The 21,159-nt window shown below is 34.8% G+C and overlaps 2 protein-coding genes across 2 annotated transcripts in view; one reads left to right on the top strand and one right to left on the bottom strand.

Moving 5' to 3' along the window:
- Positions 1-8,670, top strand: part of LOC110112678 (probable serine/threonine-protein kinase PBL8) — a 36,459-nt gene extending 27,789 nt beyond the window's left edge. Inside the window, exons 4-6 of the mRNA XM_020844981.2 lie at positions 3,269-3,405; positions 3,644-3,767; positions 7,979-8,670. Coding sequence (XP_020700640.1) covers positions 3,269-3,405; positions 3,644-3,767; positions 7,979-8,409 — 692 coding nt within the window. The 3' untranslated portion in view covers positions 8,410-8,670. The remainder of the gene's footprint in view (positions 1-3,268; positions 3,406-3,643; positions 3,768-7,978) is intronic.
- A 4,264-nt stretch (positions 8,671-12,934) lies between these two features.
- The window catches only part of LOC110112670 (protein LURP-one-related 8), a 42,017-nt gene continuing 33,792 nt past the window's right edge, over positions 12,935-21,159 (bottom strand). The window contains exon 2 of the mRNA XM_020844971.2: positions 12,935-13,721. Coding sequence (XP_020700630.2) covers positions 13,344-13,721 — 378 coding nt within the window. The 3' untranslated portion in view covers positions 12,935-13,343. The remainder of the gene's footprint in view (positions 13,722-21,159) is intronic.

Here is a 21,159-nt window from a genome sequence, read left to right as displayed (position 1 = left end):
GTGATATTCAATGATGATGATATTGAAGGTCAAAGACAAACATCTAAAACTAATTCTATTATTTCTTCTACCGAGTAGTTTAAGCTTGATGTTGTACTAAATGATTTTTTGCTTATATTTTTGTGGTTGTACTAAACATTTTATGTTATGAGCCAGATAAGTTATCATGACATTGATTTATTATTATTTGTTATTTCTAATATAATGTTACATTAATTTCTATACACTATATATAAAAAAATGTAATGTCATGTCTGCGCTATACCCGTGTCCTATATTTTCGAAAAAAGCCATGTCCCATATCCGTGTCCGGGTCAATGTCTGTGCTTCATATCCATCAAGTTATCAATATTAAATATCCTCTTTGTTAAGTTATCGTTGTAGCAGGATATTAATCTCTTATAGAATTGATTTCTCAATATTTCCTCCAGTCAGCTTAAGACACATGAGCACTAACTATAGTATTCTTTTAACTCATAATTAAAGTAATATCAATGATTCTAAAAACAATTTTCTTTTCGTTATCTTTCTTACGACCAATAAGTTTCCGAATTTGGCAACAATTCCCCACTATTTCCTTTCTTATTCTTTTGATTTATTTTCCCTTACTTTCTCTATATTTGTTTTGGAATCTACAAGCAACTTAGTTGCAGTAGGTGGCTTCAATGGCAGAAAATAGCAGCAAAAGAGGTTGTAACGAATGACACAACAACAAATGCAACATCAAGCTCCTGGAAATCAATGACAGAGGTGTACAATACAAAGGAATGCTCATGGAAGAAATAGTGACAGCGGAGTCTAAGGGTAATTGCTATAGGAGCAGCTGACCAGGTATTGATGTAGACAGCAATGGAATATCTGGTAAAGAGCAGTGAAAGGAGAAGGGAGAGATTTTCTTTGGAGAATTCTCTAATTTTTTATTTAATTTCTTGTAGATATCTGGCCTTTAAATAGACAAAATACAACAATAATAAGATCCAATCCTTTCATAAACAAACTTCACTATTTGTGAAATGGTTTTCTACTAAAAATCAACTTGATAAGCTCAAACTGCATGATAATTCCTACAAACATTAGCATAATCTGAATTTAAATTCAAATAGAAGACTATCCAAACAAGTTTAAAATTTTAATTTCATCCTTATCGTCCCGTAATTTGAAACTGGATCCAACGATTCAGCTTTTGAAACCTTGATCTCCCTGGTATGATGTTTGATTGATGATCTCCGATGAACATCTGGCAATATCCTCTTCGACATCAAGGATGTGATATAAAAATCTCCACTGTTGACAGTTTCCTTGGATAAATTAGACCATTATAACTTCCACGAATATGGTCTCTTCTCTTTTTTCATGAATTAATGCCCAAATTATGAGTAAGCTTCTCATGGACTTGTTTCTATTGGATGGTTAAATTAAACATTCCCTTCATGATTTGATCCACAGATCATGAGACTATTTTAGGAGGATTTCACTCTTTTGAACTTATAATTTCTAGTGATAAAAAGGCTAGATCTCCAATGTCCCATTTATACCATTTTGTTGTATTTAACAATTGATTTTTTGGAGAGTTTTTGGGGAGATTTTAGAAACTTCCTTTGAGAGTTTCCTGGTTTATAGGGTTTTGATGGCATGTTTTCTTTACTTGTCCTACAAATATTCAAAGTAATACTTTGGATGCGTAATTTGCCTTGACTTATATTTATGGTAATGTCACATCTTTTGAGTTTGCCAAAATTGATGAGTCATTGAATTTTTGTTTATCATTTTCTTTCATGAATTGGCAAGAGGGTGACTCTTTATGCTTTTCTGGAAGGGAAACTTCACCTATTCCATCACTCTTTTTTAAGACAAGCTTTTCTTACTTTAAATATCTTTAAGTAGCTAAGGGTGTACTATTGTGTAACTATATATTTCTTGATCTACCTCGATAGACAATATGATCATATCTATGAACTCTTGGTAACAGCTTTGATTTAGGTAGCTAAGAGTTCTATTTGTTGTGTGTTTAAAACTATGATGCAAAGGCACGAACACGACACGGGACACATTAATTATATAAAATATAGGGCACGAACACGGGTTGGACATATCATTTTCATTTTTATATATTAAAAATATTGTATAAAAATTAAACAATCATAATATTAAAAATAATTGAAAAATAATAAGTAATTTAACAAGGATTTATGCTTAAAATGATTAATATTAGGATGTCGAGAGTCGGGTATTGATGTCGTATTAGATATCAAGAGGGGAGACGACAATGCTCTCGGCATCATTGTTATGTAATGGGCATCTGTCGTCGATCCTGAGATGATGTCAATCGTCGACGTTAAGATGACATTGGACAAAAAAGAGATGTCTAGCTGGCATGGGGGCGTGACCGTGGGTGTAAACATTTAATAGTGTTAAGCGTCAATGTCAACACAGGGTTAGACTTCGATTTTGATATGGTTTTGAAATACTAATGAAGTGACAGCATTGGATGTTGATATTGAGATGGCTTTGAGCATTGTTGTGAAACCTTAGCCCAACCTAGTAGAGAGAAATGAAAATAAGCATGTTCAGGGAATGAGGTATTGCGCGCGAGCAATTGATTTAGGGCTTTGGAGTGGAAAAATAAGAAATTTAGTTTTTTTTTTACTAAATAAAAATTGAGAGACCATAATTATATTTTAGAAAATTTCATAAAAGATTTTAGACACGCATGTTGGACATGTCCGTCCAATTTATTTTAATACTTTTTTAATGAGACACATCTTCGACATGTCTGACACGTGTCAGATGCATGTCGTGTCCAATATGCGTCGGACACTACATACCTCTTTGAAGAGAAGTGTTGGTGTATTATAAGTTTAAACAATCTCTAATTATGACCTAGAAAAGTGATATATTGAAATACAGAATAACCTCTGTTCTGCAGGATGAGCTTTGTGCACTTCAGGCTTTCCTAAAGCTTAAATAGGAACAAACTCAACAAAGAATATGTTTTTCATCACACAGAGCTATGGTATAGCTCTTACATTGTTGTTATATTCCAAAATGTTTGTCTTACACTTTAACTGCAAATTTTTTTAAAAATAATTTTATTCTGCCAATCATTAGCCATATTATTTCAGTCGACCAGTTTATCTTGTTAGCAAGTACTTAAGCTGTTATTTGATTCTATATTCCCATCACAGTTTTTATTGATATAAAGCTAGGTGAATAATCACGTTTCAACTTTTTTTTTCCTGATCTGGCTTTTTTTTCTTGAGGCTTTCAGAGACAATCGCTCCATTATCTTGGGCAGAAAGAATGATGATTGCACATGGCGCTGCCAAAGGCCTTGCCTTTCTTCACAATGCTGAAAAACCTGTTATCTACCGAGATTTTAAGACATCAAATATATTACTGGATTCGGTTAAGTATACAGACACACACACATGGATTTTGTGTGTTTGCACATTTATGCTTCGTTTGAGTTAGTTTTCTAACTGCTTCTTAAAATAACTTTTTAGTACAAAAATTTTAATTTTTGTACTAGAAAGCTGCTTTAAGAAGCAATAAGACAGCCGTCCCAAACGAAGCCTTAGTAGTTGCCAAGCTTTTGAAAAACCTGTTTTCTTCCTCTATGATTTTAATTCTTTCTAATTTGCAGGATTATACAGCCAAGCTAAGTGATTTTGGGCTTGCAAAAGCAGGACCTCAGGGTGATGAAACCCATGTCTCAACACGGGTGATGGGTACTTACGGATACGCTGCTCCAGAATATGTCATGACTGGTACGACTTGTTCATTTTGTGATAACTTTCAAAGGGTAAATTGCAAATGGTGTTTGGCAAGGTGCGATTGTTGTACTATACATCTTAGTAAAATATAACACATATATCAACTAGATTATTTTCGACCTGTGAAAATATTAGAGAAGCCCTAACTTCAGATTTATAATCTTAATTGAGCTAATGCAGTCATGTGTGGCCGCACATGATCCCAATCTAGTAGGCAATTCTTCATGACTCCCACAATCTTTATAAGCTTTGTGTAATCTTGAGCCCAATTTAGTATGCAATTCTTCATGACTCCTGCAATCTTAATAAGCTTTGTGTAACATTGAGCGAGATGCTACATCAACTCAATGTAGCCCCATCATGTCTTGGCTAGCTCGATCAACTTGATCAAGTCCATCATAGGCTTGACCATACCCTACCCCAATCCATTGGATCCCTAATTGACCCAAATTGGTTTGGTAGATTAATATGGCTCCTATTGGTCTTAATTGAATCAATTGACCCTTTGATTAGCTTGGCATGCTGAATTGGACTTGAATTAACCTACATTGATCTAGGTTGATCCATTTTGACTTCGGCTGACTTGAATGGGCTTAATTAAGCTAATTAGTCCCAATTGGCTCAATGGAATTGAGTTCATCTACTTATGACTCACATTAAAGTACTGGAGTTGTGGTTAACCAAATAATTACAGTTGACCCATAAGTTGACCTGATGTGATACCACATGCAAGGAGCTTCTTAAGAAAATTAAAAGTGAATAAGCTCTGAATCATGGCCATTGATCGGTGATGCACATGTTTGGACTTTGGATCGATGTCCTCATCATGACCTGCATTTGATTTAGAATGAACCATCTTGACCTAGGTGAAGCCGTGTTAATTAATTGCATGGTTCAATCTTAGTTGACTTAATTAGGTTTGATTGGTGTACTGGACCCAACTGACTCCTCTCTGACCAAGGTTGGCTCAATATAGCTAATCATAATTGGCAGAAGCACAACAACCTTAATTGATCTATGTTAAATAAATTGACAAACTAATTAGCTTATATTGCTTAATTAGACATGCCTTAAGCTATATAAACCCTCTAATTGATGCAATTAGCTCAATTGACCATCTAATTTTGTTACTTGACTTGCCTCACTCAACATTTAGCCTAATGAACCCCAATTGGTTTGATTGAGTCTAAACCTAGCTTGTTGGACCAAATCAATTGAAATGTATGATTCTAACCAGTTCTCAATTAATCCCAATTGGTTTGACTGAGTCTAAACCTAGTTTGATAGACCCACATTTGAATTAATTGAAATATGTTAAACCAACTTGATTCCATAATGATTATGGCCCAATCTAATTTGACCCCTTCACTCTTAATTATTCCATTCAGGTTTAATTGATTTGATCCATATATTTTAGGATTTAATTTGATTTAAATTTAGCCCAAGCCAAAATTGTTAAGAAAGCTTCGTATGAATTTTATAACTCTAGAAAACCAATTCTAGAATATTCCAACTACTTTGCAGAGTCACCCGGACACCAATCCGTGCTAAAAATTTGATTGGATCGAGCAGCTCATGTATTTACAAAAATTGTGCTATGATGATAGGAAGTTTTTCTCTTCAACGAAAAATCCTATTTATAATGAAAACTACAATCCAACTCTACTAGAATTACTCGAGTTGGAAGAAAGATGGCTTTTAAACGAGTAAAATTGTGTTAGTAATATCATTTTCTTTGTCGTAAATCTGTAAGAGGATGATGAAAATTATACCCCATAACATTTGTTGCAAAACATTTATAAAAAATGTATTCAAGGGCAGATAAGTTGGACCTTTGTTAGCCCCAATCAGATCCAAAAAGGCCTGATTTATTATAGGCAATCAAATCTGATTCAACAGGCTCTGATGGTTGGTGCATTACTTACCCTTGTCCATGCAAGGCATGGGATTTGGTGTTTGACCTTTTAGTTGTTGAACCGCTCTAACAGCAGTGATCCAATGGATGGCGCTACATCATGTAGTGCAACCCATTCACCATGGCACCTAGGAACATATCCTATTGCACTTGTAGGATCTCTTACCTATTTTTGGCATGCATCCCTGCTAAGAGATGCATGTTGAATCGATTGCATGTTCTGCATTGTCAATGGAATGTGTACTGTTATCTAAGGATGGGTCACCATAGGTTGCCCTTCCTCTTAATGTTGTTTGGTTAAAGGTAGACTGTAATACTATCATATGGTAGCTTACATAAAAATTTTTCCCCTTTTTGAACTTTGAATTTCCATATAATTTACATATTTTAGTGTATTTTAAAAATTTTCCAAAACTTGGATTTTTGTCCAAGAAGTTACAAGCATTCATTGATACAACAACAGCAACAATATCAACCCTTATTCCACTACATGCGTTTAGCGACATGAATCCTTTTTCTCCATTGTGTCTCATTAGGAGTCATTCTCATTTAAATTTTGCACAACCTTCTCTTAATTCCAACTTTATCAAATAGTTCGACTTTCACTTCATCCTCTTTGATGTCTGATTCTAGAAACCAAATAATGAAAACTGCACAACTCTTATAGAGTAGAAGTCATTTCTTCTTTAAATATTTGACTCCAACAATTAGATCATGCAAAGGCACACAACTCTCACGAGCGAACTTCGGTTCTTCTGCTTTATCGCTATCAAACAATAGCCTCTTAGATGGTATGAACTCCTTTCTATCTTTGCCAATTATAGAAATAGGTGGCACGAACTTCTCCATTCTTCGGCTTCTGATTCTACAATACGACGTTCTTCTTTGATTATTTTGAATGCTCACTTGAACTTCTCTGTCCTGTCTGATTGATGCTACAGAATAGCATGAAATGCCTCTTCTTCTCCTTTGCCTTCGACTCACTTAACCGATCAAACTGAAGTTGTATTCACCCTTGTCTGCGTGAGAAGTCGCGTCCTCTGGTCTTGTTTGCCTTGACTCATGTTGTCCTCTGGTCTTGTTTGCCTTGACTCATGTTGCGCTCGCTTCTTCAATTTAAGGAAAAAGATTCATTTGAATCGGTTTAGCCGCTTATTACACACATTGTCTCATTAAATCGGTTTAGCCACTTATTATGCACCTTGTCTCATTAAGGCAAAATTCAACCTTCTCTCAATTCCAACTTTACCAAATAGTTCGACTTTCACTTCATCCTCTTTGATGTCTGATTCTAGAAACCAGAATGAAAACTGCACAACTCATCTTCTTCTTCTATCCTATAGAGCAGAAGCCATTTCTTCTTTAAATATTTGACTCCAACAATTAGATCATGCAAAGGCACACAACTCCCACGAGCGAACTTTGGTTCTTCTCCTTATCGCTATCAAACAATAGTCTCTTAAGATAGTATGAACTCCTTTCTATTTTTGCCAATTATAGCAATAGGTGGCACGAACTTCTCCTCCTTTCTTCGGCTTCTGATTCTACAATACGACGTTCTTCTTTGACTATTTTGAATGCTCACTTGAACTTCTCTGTCCTGTCTGGTTGATGCTACAGAATAGCATGAAATGCCTCTTCTTCTCCTTTGCCTTCGACTCACTGAACCGATCAAACTGAAGTTGTATTCACGCTTGTCTGCGTGAGAAGTCGCGTCCTCTGGTCTTGTTTGCCTCGACTCATGTTGCGCTCGCTTCTTCAATTTAAGGAAAAAGATTCATTTGAATCGGTTTAGCCGCTTATTACACACCTTGTCTCATTAAATCGGTTTAGCCACTTATTATGCACCTTGTCTCATCAAGGCAAAATTCCTTAGTTTCTGATTTCTCCACTTTAAATGGTGCCTGTAATGACCATATAAAATGAAGTCACCTTGGAAGACAGATAGGAACCCCTCAACTTGGTCCCCATCCCCTAAAACGCTCGCACGCCTGGAACAGACAGCCCCCATCTTAGAGGGAAGAAGGAAATAACAAAGTTAAAAAAAAATTAAAAAATTCTGAAGCAACCTTTTGAATTTTGTGCTATATTATAGCACAAAATTCTGAAGCCAGATCCATTCTCTTAGCTACCCATTTATGTCTCTAAAGGACTATAGTTTTTTAATGTTATTGGCATACAACATTTGCATTTGTTGTTGTTACTTTGTACCAATTGGCCTCCAGTATTTGGTGCAATTATATTCATTTTTGTCTCTACGATTCATTTCCCATTCCCTGAATGCCAACAGGCCATTTGACTGTAAGGAGCGATGTCTACAGCTTCGGGGTTGTTCTCCTCGAGCTCTTAACCGGCCGCAAGTCGATCGACAAAACCAGACCCAGCAAGGAACACAGCCTCGTCGATTGGGTTCGTCCTAAGCTCAACGACAAGAGGAAGCTTCTGCAGATAATTGATCCACGGCTGGATGGCCAATACTCAGTTAAAGCTGCACAGAAGGCCTGCAGCTTGGCTTACTACTGCCTGAGCCAGAATCCAAAGGCCAGACCTTTAATGAGTGACGTTGTGGAGACATTGGAGCCTCTGCAGGAGACCAATGGCATCCCTGACCACCGTATGCAGCGTAGTAGACTTACAGCTACTACGAGTATCGGCTGCCGGCCAATTCCGACTGCAAAATGCTCTTCACCTGGTGCAGTGCCTGTTTGCCAGGTGAGATGAAGAGTGCTCGTGTATATACAATATGCTTGTTTTTTTACCGTTTCTGTGTGGGTTGTTGAGTTTACTTGTATCGTTTGTGCTTTGGATGTAGATGATTTCACTGAAATATTTGCTTTGAAGTTTCGTAGAATCTGATACTTTTGGCTGTTTGATCTTAGGGTTTAGAAACCTTGTCAAAGGGCAGGGTTTTGATTTAAGGAATTATTGTGTAGTAGTTCAAGAAGCAATAGCCTGATGATTGTTGAACAATTGTTTTGTTTAGTTCTATGTTGTGGTGTAAGTGAGTCAAGTCGACTCGTGAGTTGAATAATGGCTCGTGAGCTGAGTACGTTGGTTGGATAAGCTAATGAGCCAAGCTTGAGTTAGGTTCGATTTAATTTGTTAACTTATGAGGTGACTTGTTTAAAAAATATTAGTATAAAATATAGTTAAACATATTTAAATTTAAAATTTTAAGAATAAAGTTATTAAAAATATTTAAAATTTATATATAATTTTATTATATTAAGTAATTCTTTATTATTATTATTTTTATAATAATTATTTAAATATAATAATTCTCTCTTTTTCATAATAAGTGAGTCGGTTTATATCTTCTATACTCACGAACTTTGGTTTCAATTATCTATGTAAACACTATATTTTTAAGAAGTTAAATTTTATTAGATATAATTTCACTTAATAAATATAGTTGGATTGAAATATTAAAAATATTTAAAACTTAGGTTGGCTTTAAATTCCTGCGCCAATATTATTGAGTTTAAGACCATTAATTTTTTTCCAGCACTAAACAAAGAATGAAGGCACCTCATGTTTATAGGAAAAACAGTTGTAATCTTACATATAGCTATGGTATATATCAACAATATCAAATTTTTATCTCACTATATGAGATAATTATAAAATTAGTTTTTCAGAATCAAATTCTTATTTAAATCAATCAAAAATAATGATTTCTAATACTATCTAACTAAAATTTTTAGATCTTATTTCCAATACTTTCACCGTCAAGAATCATCTAAAAATTAGACAAAATTATCAATAAAGACTTAGACATTTTTGAAACAAATATTACTAAGTCTTACTAAATAATTTTCCGTATGATACATCAATATAATAATTCATATGGTACTGAACCTCAATTAAATCTATAAATTAAGTCACGTCAATCTTATAGTTGCTAACAATAATCTTGTAAAGATTCTTAGAGCTTATCTCTTTAATATTCGTTTTCTCATTTTTTGCCTAATTGATACTTATTATTAATGTTCATGTGTTACAAATCTTTATACCAAATATCCTTTGGCCAAATTATGAAAAGGAGCATCTTTTACCGGATTATAAGCTTAAGGAGCGTAATGAGAGAATAATTAAAAATGAGCGAATATAGAGGATATTGAAACCGTAATTTAAAAATATGGTTTCATACTGATTTTAGAGATCCGATTTCTATAGAAACCACTACTCTAAAATCCAGTTTCTATAGAAATCGGATTTTAGAGCTTCGGTTTTTTACAATTTATCTTTTATTTTTATTTACATCATTTCAAAACCATTAATTAACAAAATTTATTAAATTACAAAATTCACGATGATATATTATTTATAAAAAGAAATTTTTATAAGTATGAAGAGGGAGATTTAAAGAGGTTATTAGTTTTATTTTTTAAATAATATTTTTTTTAAAAAATAAATTTTCATATTTATAAGTTATGTTAAGAAATAATTATATTTTAATATATTGAAAAATAGAATTTTTTTGGAGAAATAAATATGCATTCATCTTCGATATAGATAATTTGGAATGGCCTAAAGGAACCGATGTAGTGATCCTGCGATGAACTGATCTTGGAAGTGCAAATCTAATGGCCTGAAGGAACCGATGTAGAGAGGAGTACGACTCCTCAAAACTACCAAATACTAATTTAATGGCCTTAATGCGGGCATCCCAAGCCTTGATATAAGGGATCTTAAAGTCAAATTTAGACTCCATCCGAGCGATGATCTCACGCAGCTTCAAGTCAATTTGTTGACGAAGAATAGCAGTGATGTAGTAAGAGATGAACTTCGAGTTATAGTTGATAGCAGTGATGTAGTAAGAGATGAACTTTGAGTTATAGTTGTGATGACCTCCAGACATCATATGATTAAGCAACTATGTGGAGGACCACTGGATGAGACTTTTCATATTCCACCAAGTCATTTGCTCTTCGCAGCGTGCAGGCGCCATAGGCAAGGACATGATGTATTATCATGTTGTGCGCATCTAACAGTTAGCCTTTTAAGGGTTGGATGTGCCTTTGATGTATTCTACATTTTTAATGATTGACCATCCATTGAATGCGCACTGGAGGGCATCCTTACTCATGAAAGTCATGCCTTCGTATAGTTGATTGGGAATAATGTCATCCAATTCCCCATCATAAGCAGTAGTTGGTGGATCAATTAATATCATCCGTGCTATCCCATGCCTGTGCTGATCATAGAAGTTCAACGTAATTGTTATTTTCCTCCATGTCACCTAAGCCAGCTTGGTGACGAAATGCATGATCACGGACCAAATCATGCACATGTAATGATGCAACAAATTCTTCTGCAATTAGATTTATGTCATCACCTGCGAGCATTCCACTTGAGCTCTCACTACTTCCGCTGTCCATCGTCTCATATCCTCCAGCTATTGGTGTGCCTTCACCCTCATGTTCCTGTTGAACCAGTTGACTTTATTGGTGGAGGTGAAATGTCGGTGCACTAGATGAACTCTCACTCATACTTAATCGACGAATACTTATTGGTTCGTTTTGTGGTGAACGTTCATAAACACTAAAGCGGTGAGGTTCATCTATAATTAGGGGTGTCAATTTCGATTGAAATTGGACTCGATAAAAGGACAGAGAAAGCCATATGGTTGGACCCTTCAAACACGTCGTTGCAGAAAGAAGGAATCTGATAATCCTGTGGTCGGGTACAAACAAAGTCTCGGACAAGGGGCCTCAAGCCTTTCCTCTGTTCGAGCCTTGACATGCGTCGTTTGAGTCGAATAATTTCTTGCTGAAGATCTTCTATTTCAGCTTGTTGCACCGTTCGTCGGAGAGGCATCTTGCTTCTATCCTTCAAGAACTTATTCAAGACAGTTAAGAACAGCTGCGGAACTCCTACGCTTGGAGCCGTTCGTTAGACTGGAGAAACTAGTGCCTGAAGATGTGAGTCCGATGGCTTTAAAGGATGATCAAGCAGACAAATTTCTGGCACTTCTTGGCTTTAAGCTGCAGTTTGCCTGACGGAGCCGAGGTAGAAAAACGGAAGCCCCTTCACGTAGAAAAGTTTGCTCCTGCAAGCCCCAGACTTGGTTTCATGATTCACTACGGGAAAACACGCGAATACCATCGGATTTTCCGGTGGAATATTCTGGACGGTAATAAACGGCGCAGTTACCGGCGGATTTGCTCGACGTAAAGTTTGCGTCAACGTTTCCGGCGCAAAATACGCCGTAAATTCACCGACGCATGTTCCGCCGGCAACTCCGACGGTATTGGGCTGCAGCTCTTGCTGCTGGGAGATAATTCAACCTAGATCAGTGGTGAGACCAGCGGCCACCTCTGAACAGAAAACGACCAAGCCTTCCAAAAGGATCAACAAACACCTCCGATTGGTTCTCAAGAAGACCTGTTATTTTTTTGTTCTGTCTTCTTCCACCAATAGTAATTAGAAAAAGACAGAATGTAGGACAACCGTGAGATAAACAAGAAGATTATTTATTTTTATCTTTTGCCACCTAACACCGTTTTAGCCTTGGGCAGGTATCTCCACGGAAGGAGATTGCTAGCAGTCCCAAGGATAGAGACACAAAACCACCACTTGAATAATTTCAAGATACAGGAAGAGAGGCATCTCTCTCGGAACAAGTTCAGGCAAAAATTCTCTCAGGCATCTTCTCAGCTCTGATACCAAATGACACCGGACCGGAGGAAGCTCGACGAATCCACGTCGACGATCTGGTGGCGTTCGCCGGACACCACTCCAAGAACTCCTTGGAGCAAGAACCACCACCTAAGAACAATCTTAGGATACAGAAATTCAAAAGAGAGTAAAACTCTAATTTTATTAATCTCCAAATCTTTTTTATTACAAGACACTAGCCTATATTTATAGACTTCAGGTAGTCACATATATAATAGGCTACACAAGAGATAGAATTACACCAATCACTAACAAGAAAATACAATTTATTTATATGGACGCTCCTGCGTCAGGTAGCACACTCAGAATAAATTTTGGTTGTAAGGGTATTTATGAAAAAAAAATTCTATACCTTTACTTATAAGTCCCCCTTAAAAATTAAGACTGGTTTTGCCGCTGAGTAATAGATATATGAAATTACCATATTTTAGATATATATTACTTCATATCTAAATCTACTTAGATATGAAAGTAGTTATTGTGACTCATGAAATTGTTAATAGAGTTAGATATTTCATAGAATTCTAAGGATGTAATCTTAGTGTGATAAAAAATAAATAACGGATTATTGCAAAAAATAATTTTTTGAGAACATTCTCATAGTTCACTTACATTTTTTATATGCAAAGTCATCTTATTTAGAGTTGTTTCAATTTACATTATAACTTAAAGAAACGAAAAAAGAATTAGCTGCCCAATGAAGTGACCAATGGGAATTCCTCTCTTTGCATATTGAAAGTGAAGGCAAAATCCACTTCCTCCTCCTCACTCTCTCTCTCTCTCTCTCTCTCTCTCTCTCTCTCTCTCTCTCATAAAATTAGTCCATCGCTAAGCTGGACCGTCTTCAATGTTACCGTCACTTGTTCTCAAACTGCACGATTGAGGCCATGATTAATGAAAGATTGGGGGCGCTGTTCGTTGTTCGGCCAGATCTGTCCGCGTAGCACTGAGATGTTCTGGGCATATATATACATCTAGCAAATACGATCCATGATAACGATGAGCGCCATTATCAGCTCAGGACAGGCATCTTCCTCTATGAAGAGGCTGAAGACATCTTTGCCCAGCACCATTGACGGGCTGACCTGCTTCGGTGTCATTAAAGCCAACACTTGTCCTCCCCTTGCACGAATTTTGCAGCTTCTCTTCTTGAAGTTTCCTTCTATTGTAAAGTCTGCAGCCATGGCGGCGCAGTCGCCGCCGCCTGCTGACATGATGACCTCAACGATGTCATCGTTGTTGCGAACGAAAGAACGCCTTCTCATGGTGAAGAGGTGGGATTTGAATTTTGTTTTGGAGTTGCTTCCATCTGATCCTCTGTATCCTTTCCATTGGTCATACATGCTCATAATCTGTGTGGAAGCAATCAATTGAGTAATTCTTCTGGTTAGAATATTTCACACACACACATATGTAAAAGGAATTCATTACTAGCTCTGCTTTTCATTACCATACAGAGATCATTTATGCTTTAATGATACAGTCTCCATCATTATTGAAAGAAACGATCTCGTGCAGATGCCAAGAAAAGACTGAATGAGAACTACAGGAAATTATCATTTTCCGGCAGCCATTTTTGCCGGAAAATGATCAAAAAACGTCGGAAAGTAGTATTTCCGGCGAGTTTTTAACTGAATTTTTTCTGCCGACAAACACGCATCGGAAAATTCCTATTACAAAATAATCCGCCGGAAATATTGTAAAACACGCGTCTAAATGCGACCTTCCCCCGAAAACTATTATAACTAAGATTTTTTTTTTTAATACAATTTGGGTTCAACATAGCTTTGCTTCTTAAAAGTCCCAATTGATAACAGTACTACGAGAGAGAGAGAGAGAGAGAGAGAGTTTCCAATAGACTGATCCTATAGATACAAATATTTATGTACCTGAGGTCGGAGAGACAGAAGTGGCCTTCCAATTGCATCCATGAGCAGAAGCTCACCAAGAAGATACTTATCCTCCTGGAATAGTTGTCCACCCTAAAAGCTAGCTTCCCTTCTCCATCATATACCGAGAAGCCATCAGATCCTACGAAAGACATGCTAGACTTCTTCCATACCGTCCATGTTCTAACGATCTTCTTCGTCTGTTCCTCCTCATCCTTCGCTTGAATCTCAGAAGGATAGATCTTCGAAGACATATCTAACTGTAAAGAGAGGTGTGGAGAAAGTAAAGGCTATGAGTTGATGAGGCCACAGGTGCTGTTCTTTTTAAGGGAGAAATGAGCAGCTTGAAATGTTGCATGTGATATAATTAAAACTGATTTTGTATTGGAGAACTACTAGATATTAATTTTGACTTCTTTTCTTTCTTTTACTGAGGATATTGGTCTCCATTTAGGCTGGTGGAAACTGCGTAGGAATACCACTTTTATGTTGCTATATCTCTAAACTTAGTCTTCTAGTTGGGTTGCTACAGAGTCATTATCATATAATCCAAAATGTAATGTCATGAAGTGGCTTTACGAGGAAGTATCCTGGTATTAATGGCGAGCTAACGTGCCGTCCACTTCTACATAGATGTTAAAAATACAAATGAGATTAAATTTTAATTAAGTGTAACCACCTTTTAAGCTGTTGATTGTTTACGTCATATGATCATGTGGAGAAAAAAAAAAAAAAAATTTGCTCAGGTTGTTCGTGTTTTATCTTGTTTATTTAAAAAAGTAGTTCTATATAAATATTCAGAATACAAATTGGAATATTTATTATTTAAACATCAAAGGATAATTAAGCACATTAAAAATATTAAAGCATATACATTTAATGTAATTTTTCTCAATAATAAATGTAGAGTTTTGGAATAAAGATAATTTTAAAACCACTACAGGAAAATAGGTGATTACCAGCAGACCATATCCTCCGGTAACAATGAAAAAATGCTGAAAATTATGAATTTCTGAAGAATTTCTGGTGAAAAATCATACGACGGTAATTCGCGCGCCGCAAATAACATTCCGATGCAAAAATTTTGCCGAAAACATTTCCAGCGGTACTTCCGACGAAATACCGGCGAAAATGTAAGATATATATATATATGTCGGTTTTCGAATCCCTTTTTCCAGCGTAAGTTCCGCCGCTTTTTCTGGCGTACATGTTTGCCAGAAAAGCAGCAGAACTTATGTCGGAATTGTTGTCAAATATCAATTTAATGGATGCACCGGCGTAAACGCCACCAGTGTTACCGATGCATTATTACGCCAGTAATAGCTATTATAAGTCGTTGTATCGTATGGCGGCGCACTTATCGGTGAAAAATCCGTCGGAAACCTGTAGTAAATAGAAAAAAAAATGTCTTCCAATAATCAAAATGGATTTCCATACCTGCAAACAAATTTTCACATAACATCTAAACAACATATAATATCAACATCTGATTCACAACATATAATTAATATAAAAAACATATAAATAAACACAATCTACTTGTTCAATCGTTAATTATTCAACTGTTCGATCATTAAACATTTAATTGTTCAAGAGTTTAAAATTGACACAACTACTCTGATTCAGTCTCCTCCGCCTCAAAAACTACATTCTCTGACTAAGCTACTCTCTCATTTTTCGTATTTCATCCAGGATTAATCTTTGATTTCTATGATTGTATTAAATATGTTATTTAAATTTTTTTTTTCAATATGCATCACATCTAAATTATGTCTGATCAAGTTTGCCTCCAATATGACAATGACCAAAATATGCTTTTTTATCCAATTGTGATTGGCATCATACCTTGATAATTTATAATCAGCTAATGCTGACAAATCCACTATTATAGGCATGGAACTAACTCTTTCAAATATTTCTTCACTATTGAATATAGGAGGAGACTTCGACATCACCATTTTATTTTTAATAAATGCATCTTTGTTTCACTTGAAAGGATGGCTTGTGGGTAAGAATATACAGTGACAGTCAAACCAAGTGTTTTTTCCTCCTTTCTTTAAAGTGAATGTCTTTGTATATTTCATACGATATGGATAAGCTAACTTTCCAGAAGTGTTCTAACCTGAGAGTATATCATAAGCAGGAAAGTTATCAATTATCCAAAGTAATGCGACCCTCATTATGAAATTTTGATTGGTGGAAATATCATATGTAATAACTCCCTCTTCCCATAATAAATATAAAAAACAATCAATGGTTGTAAGAATACATCAATCTTTGATTTTGGATTATTCGATCCTGAAATGATTATCATTAGAAATATATAAGGAACAGTCATACACAACTCTAGTGAAAATTTGTATGGGGTGAGTATCACTGGCCAGCATGAGTAAGGTGAAGAAGAGTGACTAAAAAGAGAAAAACTATCTGCACATAAACCTAATCTGACATTCCTTGCTTCTATGGCAAAGGGAGGATGTGTACGATCAAAGTGTTTCTAAGCCTTTGCTTCTGATGGATATGTAATCACACCTTCTTTCGATATGTGTTCATTATGCCATCTCATATGTACAGCAGATCTCATGGAAGCATATAACCATTGTAATCTAAGAATTATAGGAAAGTAAAACATCCTCTTGAATGGTACATCATTCAATTTTTTTTGACACATTTTTAGGTTTAAATCTTGGTGCATTGTAGTGACGACATACAATTTTAAACTGATTATCCTTATAGTATAGCATGCATCCATTGACATAATATCTATCTTTGTTTATGTCCAACTAAGTTTGGAAACCAACTTTTAGTCTGATATAAATCTGCATGAATCATGTTATCTGCAGGATTAGTTTCCTTAAGGAGGCTAATAAATTGATTGAAACATTCACGGGGACATTATATTCTGCCTTATTACTTAACATCTTAGCATTAATAGATAACTCTAAATGAGTTGTGTTGCCCTTCCATATTAGTTTTTGGAAAGCCTGCAACATGTCATAAAAATGTTGTGCCTCCTTATTTGGTGACTCTACTGAATATTATTCAGAGTGCACTCCTGTGGCATTATTAACTAAGTCTTCAAGATTAGATCGGATATTATCTTCCTTAGCTATATTAGAACTTGTCGATGGATCACACCGAGAATCTAAATGTGGCTTATATTTACCATGATAAGTCCAATACCAATATTCCGGCATGAACCATCTACGGTATAAATCAATAGTTATATCATCTGAACTTATGTGCACCTAATTTTTATATTTGAAACATGGGCAGCGAAACTTTTCATCTAAGATGAAACTGAGCATTTGACAAGTTGTTTGAATGAAATAGTTCACCCCTTTAATAAACTCATATGTTAATGTCTTTCATCATTGTGACAATCGATTATACATCTAACTTCTTTGATTTCTGATATCCATCTGAGATAAAACTATGTAAGAATATAGTTATTTAATAAGAATATTTATAACAACAACAATAATATTCATAGATGTGTAGTGATTAAAATGTTTTTTATTGAACGTTGATATTCAAATTTCTCCAAAACTCAACTCTTATCAAACACTATGGAAATGATAGGTGGCGGTTTAGTGTTCATGCAAAATCACTTCAAAGTGCCCAACAAGTGTTGAAAATCATCAAATATTATCTATCCAAACCCCTATGATTGATTTGGTCGAACGTTAATGACCAACATTCTGCACCATAAAGCATTGTAGGTCTAACCACCATATTATAGAATTTTCCCATAAGATTAAGAGGGACTTTAATTTTTTATCAAGCAATAAGCCCAATGCATTCCTCCAGTTCAACCATCCAACTTGAATTCTACTACTAATATCCTCTTATATTTCACTATTAATAGATCAAAGATATAAAAAATGTGTACTTTTATTATTGACTTCATTGTCGTAAATCACAATCCTTCAACTAGGTCTATTACTAATAAAATTATACTTCATATATTAAGTTTTAGATCTATTCATGCGAAAACCTTTAGACTATAAGGTTGACCTCCATAATTCAAGTATACATTCAACTCCTTCTCTAGTCTTATCAACAAGAAGAATATCATCAGCAAAAAAGAAAACACCAATGTACATTCTCTTGCGAATGGCTTGTTTTGTGATATAAAAGTACATTTTTTTATGGTTGATGATTATTTTTCTTCCTAATAGGGGGTTTTTCGTTGCTGGTGTAGCTGAGCTCTTGCTGCTATTTGTTATCGAGTGGTTCCTCCTATTTTTTTGGCTATGGGCTGACTATTGTTTGTGGTGCTTAAATGTTCAATATGAGGCTTTAATTGGGATTCTCATTATGTTGATGCTTTTTTGGAGCTATGTTTAGGCTATCAGTGCATCCTCGGTTTTATGCTCATTTGGATCTTCATGTCTATCTTAGTTATGGGTTACTATGTCTTGTTTTTTTTTGGGTTATGACTCTTTTCCTTCATTTCTTTAGGTTTTCCTTTTTTGCACCTTTTTGTACTTAGGCTTTTTTTGTGACGGCTTTCTTTCTACATTTTAAAGCAGCTTTCTAGTAAAAAAAATTAAATTATGTAGTAATAAGAAATCTATCCCACATGAAGCCTTAGTTAGGGATATTTGATTTTTAGATTTTTTTTTGGCTTTTTGATTGTAGCTCTATGAGCATTAATGAGTTACCAGTCCCTTTAAGGACTTATAATCCCTTTTAATAATTAACACATAAGCCCACAATTATGTTTTAACCAAAAAAAAAAAAAAGAAAGAATTAAAGCTGCTGTAGAAAATAACTTTCTAGTACAAAGAATTAAAGCTGCTGTAGAAAATAACTTTCTAGTACATTTTTTTAAGGCAGTGGAAAGCAATGGCCAAATTGAAATTATGATTTTTGTCTAAAAATAAAGAAGTAACAAAGTTGTCCTAAACGAATCCAAAATTAAGTTTCATTTGGGATAACATTTGGGCACTTCTTTTCACTACTTTAAAGAAATTTTTAAACTAAAAAAATTATCCAAAATGAAGCTTAAGTATTCATTAAAAGAATACATGACATATAATTAGTGTTCAGTCACATGATTATTACTCGAAATTGTAATATTGATATAATATATGTAATATTGATATAATTATATATTAGTGATAAGGGCAATTGGATATAACGCCATTTGCATGATTAAAACAACTACTTTAAAAAATGTGACTATGCATTAATATTTTATTTAATTTTATTTGAGATTTAAAGTAGCTTTCTCTCCACATAACTAATTTTATAGCGTGATCTTAATTATACTCATTCTTAATCATTTTTATTTTATATTTTTAAAATATATCAAATAATTTTTAAATTTAAAAAATATTTTAAATATTTTTTAAAATAACTATCAACAGCTACCGCTCGTTATGTAAATGAACTTATCCAATATAATATAAATAATAAAAAATATATATATATTACAGCAAGGGCCAAATTTAATATTATCAAAAAATAATGATTATAAGTTCCTTAAAAATTTTCACAGCACGCTACTTGTCGAAATGCTGGAAGCAATAAAAAGTAATATATATTTTTAAAAACTTCTTAAACAAATGAAAATAAAAAATACAAAATAAATCTTATTTAATGTCAAATTTAAATAAAATAAATGTAAAATATAAAATATAAAATGTTCACAAAAAACATCCCAATATAATCCAAATTCAAGAGGAATGAAATGGTTCAAGCACACCCCTCGTTACGTCCCTATTCATCCTGAGATTATCCAAATTCAGATGGCATGGAATGGTTTTCTTATGAGGAATTTTCCTGGTAAGTGGCAAGCTTACGTGCCATCCACTTCTTAATTACTGATGTAATCCGTAAGTGATTGATTGCAAAGGAGCTCAACATTTAATTATATATAATTAAGCACCTTTTTAGTGTGTTCATTTTATAAGCCACACATGCATTTAGATATAACAAGTCAAACACAAGTTTATGCTCATGTTTTTTTTACTCTGTGTAGAATTTGATCGTATCAATCAATCGGATTGTACTGTTATCTCGATATTAGTTTAATTTGTCATGCTCACAATGGTTCTGTGAGGGCTCCTCCCCCTGCTTAGTTCAGGTGATTTTTTTTTTTTTTCGTAGAGTGCCCCAATGTTGTGTTATGAAGCTCTCTAGTGTTGCAAAGTTAGCTAAGAGTAAAGATAAAGAGCGAAGCGGCGCAATGCTCTAGATTCAGCGCCCCAGCGTTGTGTAATGCTACAACATTGCGGGTTTGAGTGCCGCGCATCATCAGATGGATCGGGATCAGAGGATGGAGTGCCACAACACAACAAACTGGCGTCACAATGCTTTGAGGCAGACTGAATAATTTTCTTCTTTTTTGTCTCAAGGGTAGCGTCCCTTAGTATTATTAACTTATCTTTATCTTTTGTTTCATGTGTGAGAATGGTGCAAGAGAGCATAGAAGCAATGACAGAGTGACCGAGAATAGAGATGCACTTTCTTCTCCAGATTTTCACAGTGAATTTCTTGGTGTGATGTGGCTATGTGCTTTTTCCCGATTTTGGATTTTTCCAGGTTAAATACAAGCTGTGCCCTTTACTTTCTGCTGCATTTCTATTTTTTCTTGCTTCTTGTTTCGGTGTTAACTTTCATCTCCAATAGTTCTTGTTATATATATACTAATGTTTATTTAAATAAAGAGATTAATAATATTCATGATACAAATTAGCATAATTATTATTTAAACATCTTGTTGTGAGCTGGAACATTAGCGTCAATCACGGCAGTATAGTGGTAGAGATTTTAACGTCTTAGCTTTATACGAAGACTCAATACACACACAAATGAGAGGAGAGAGAGGTACAAAAATTGCAAGAGACATCATTTTTTTATGTGAAAAATCTAAGAAAAGGAAAAATCACGG

The sequence above is a fragment of the Dendrobium catenatum genome, unplaced genomic scaffold (assembly GCF_001605985.2).
Source record: "Dendrobium catenatum unplaced genomic scaffold, ASM160598v2 fragScaff_scaffold_627, whole genome shotgun sequence".
Taxonomy (NCBI): Eukaryota; Viridiplantae; Streptophyta; class Magnoliopsida; order Asparagales; family Orchidaceae; genus Dendrobium; species Dendrobium catenatum.
Note: the sequence above shows the minus strand (reverse complement) of the source record. Positions and strands in the feature narration are given on the sequence as shown.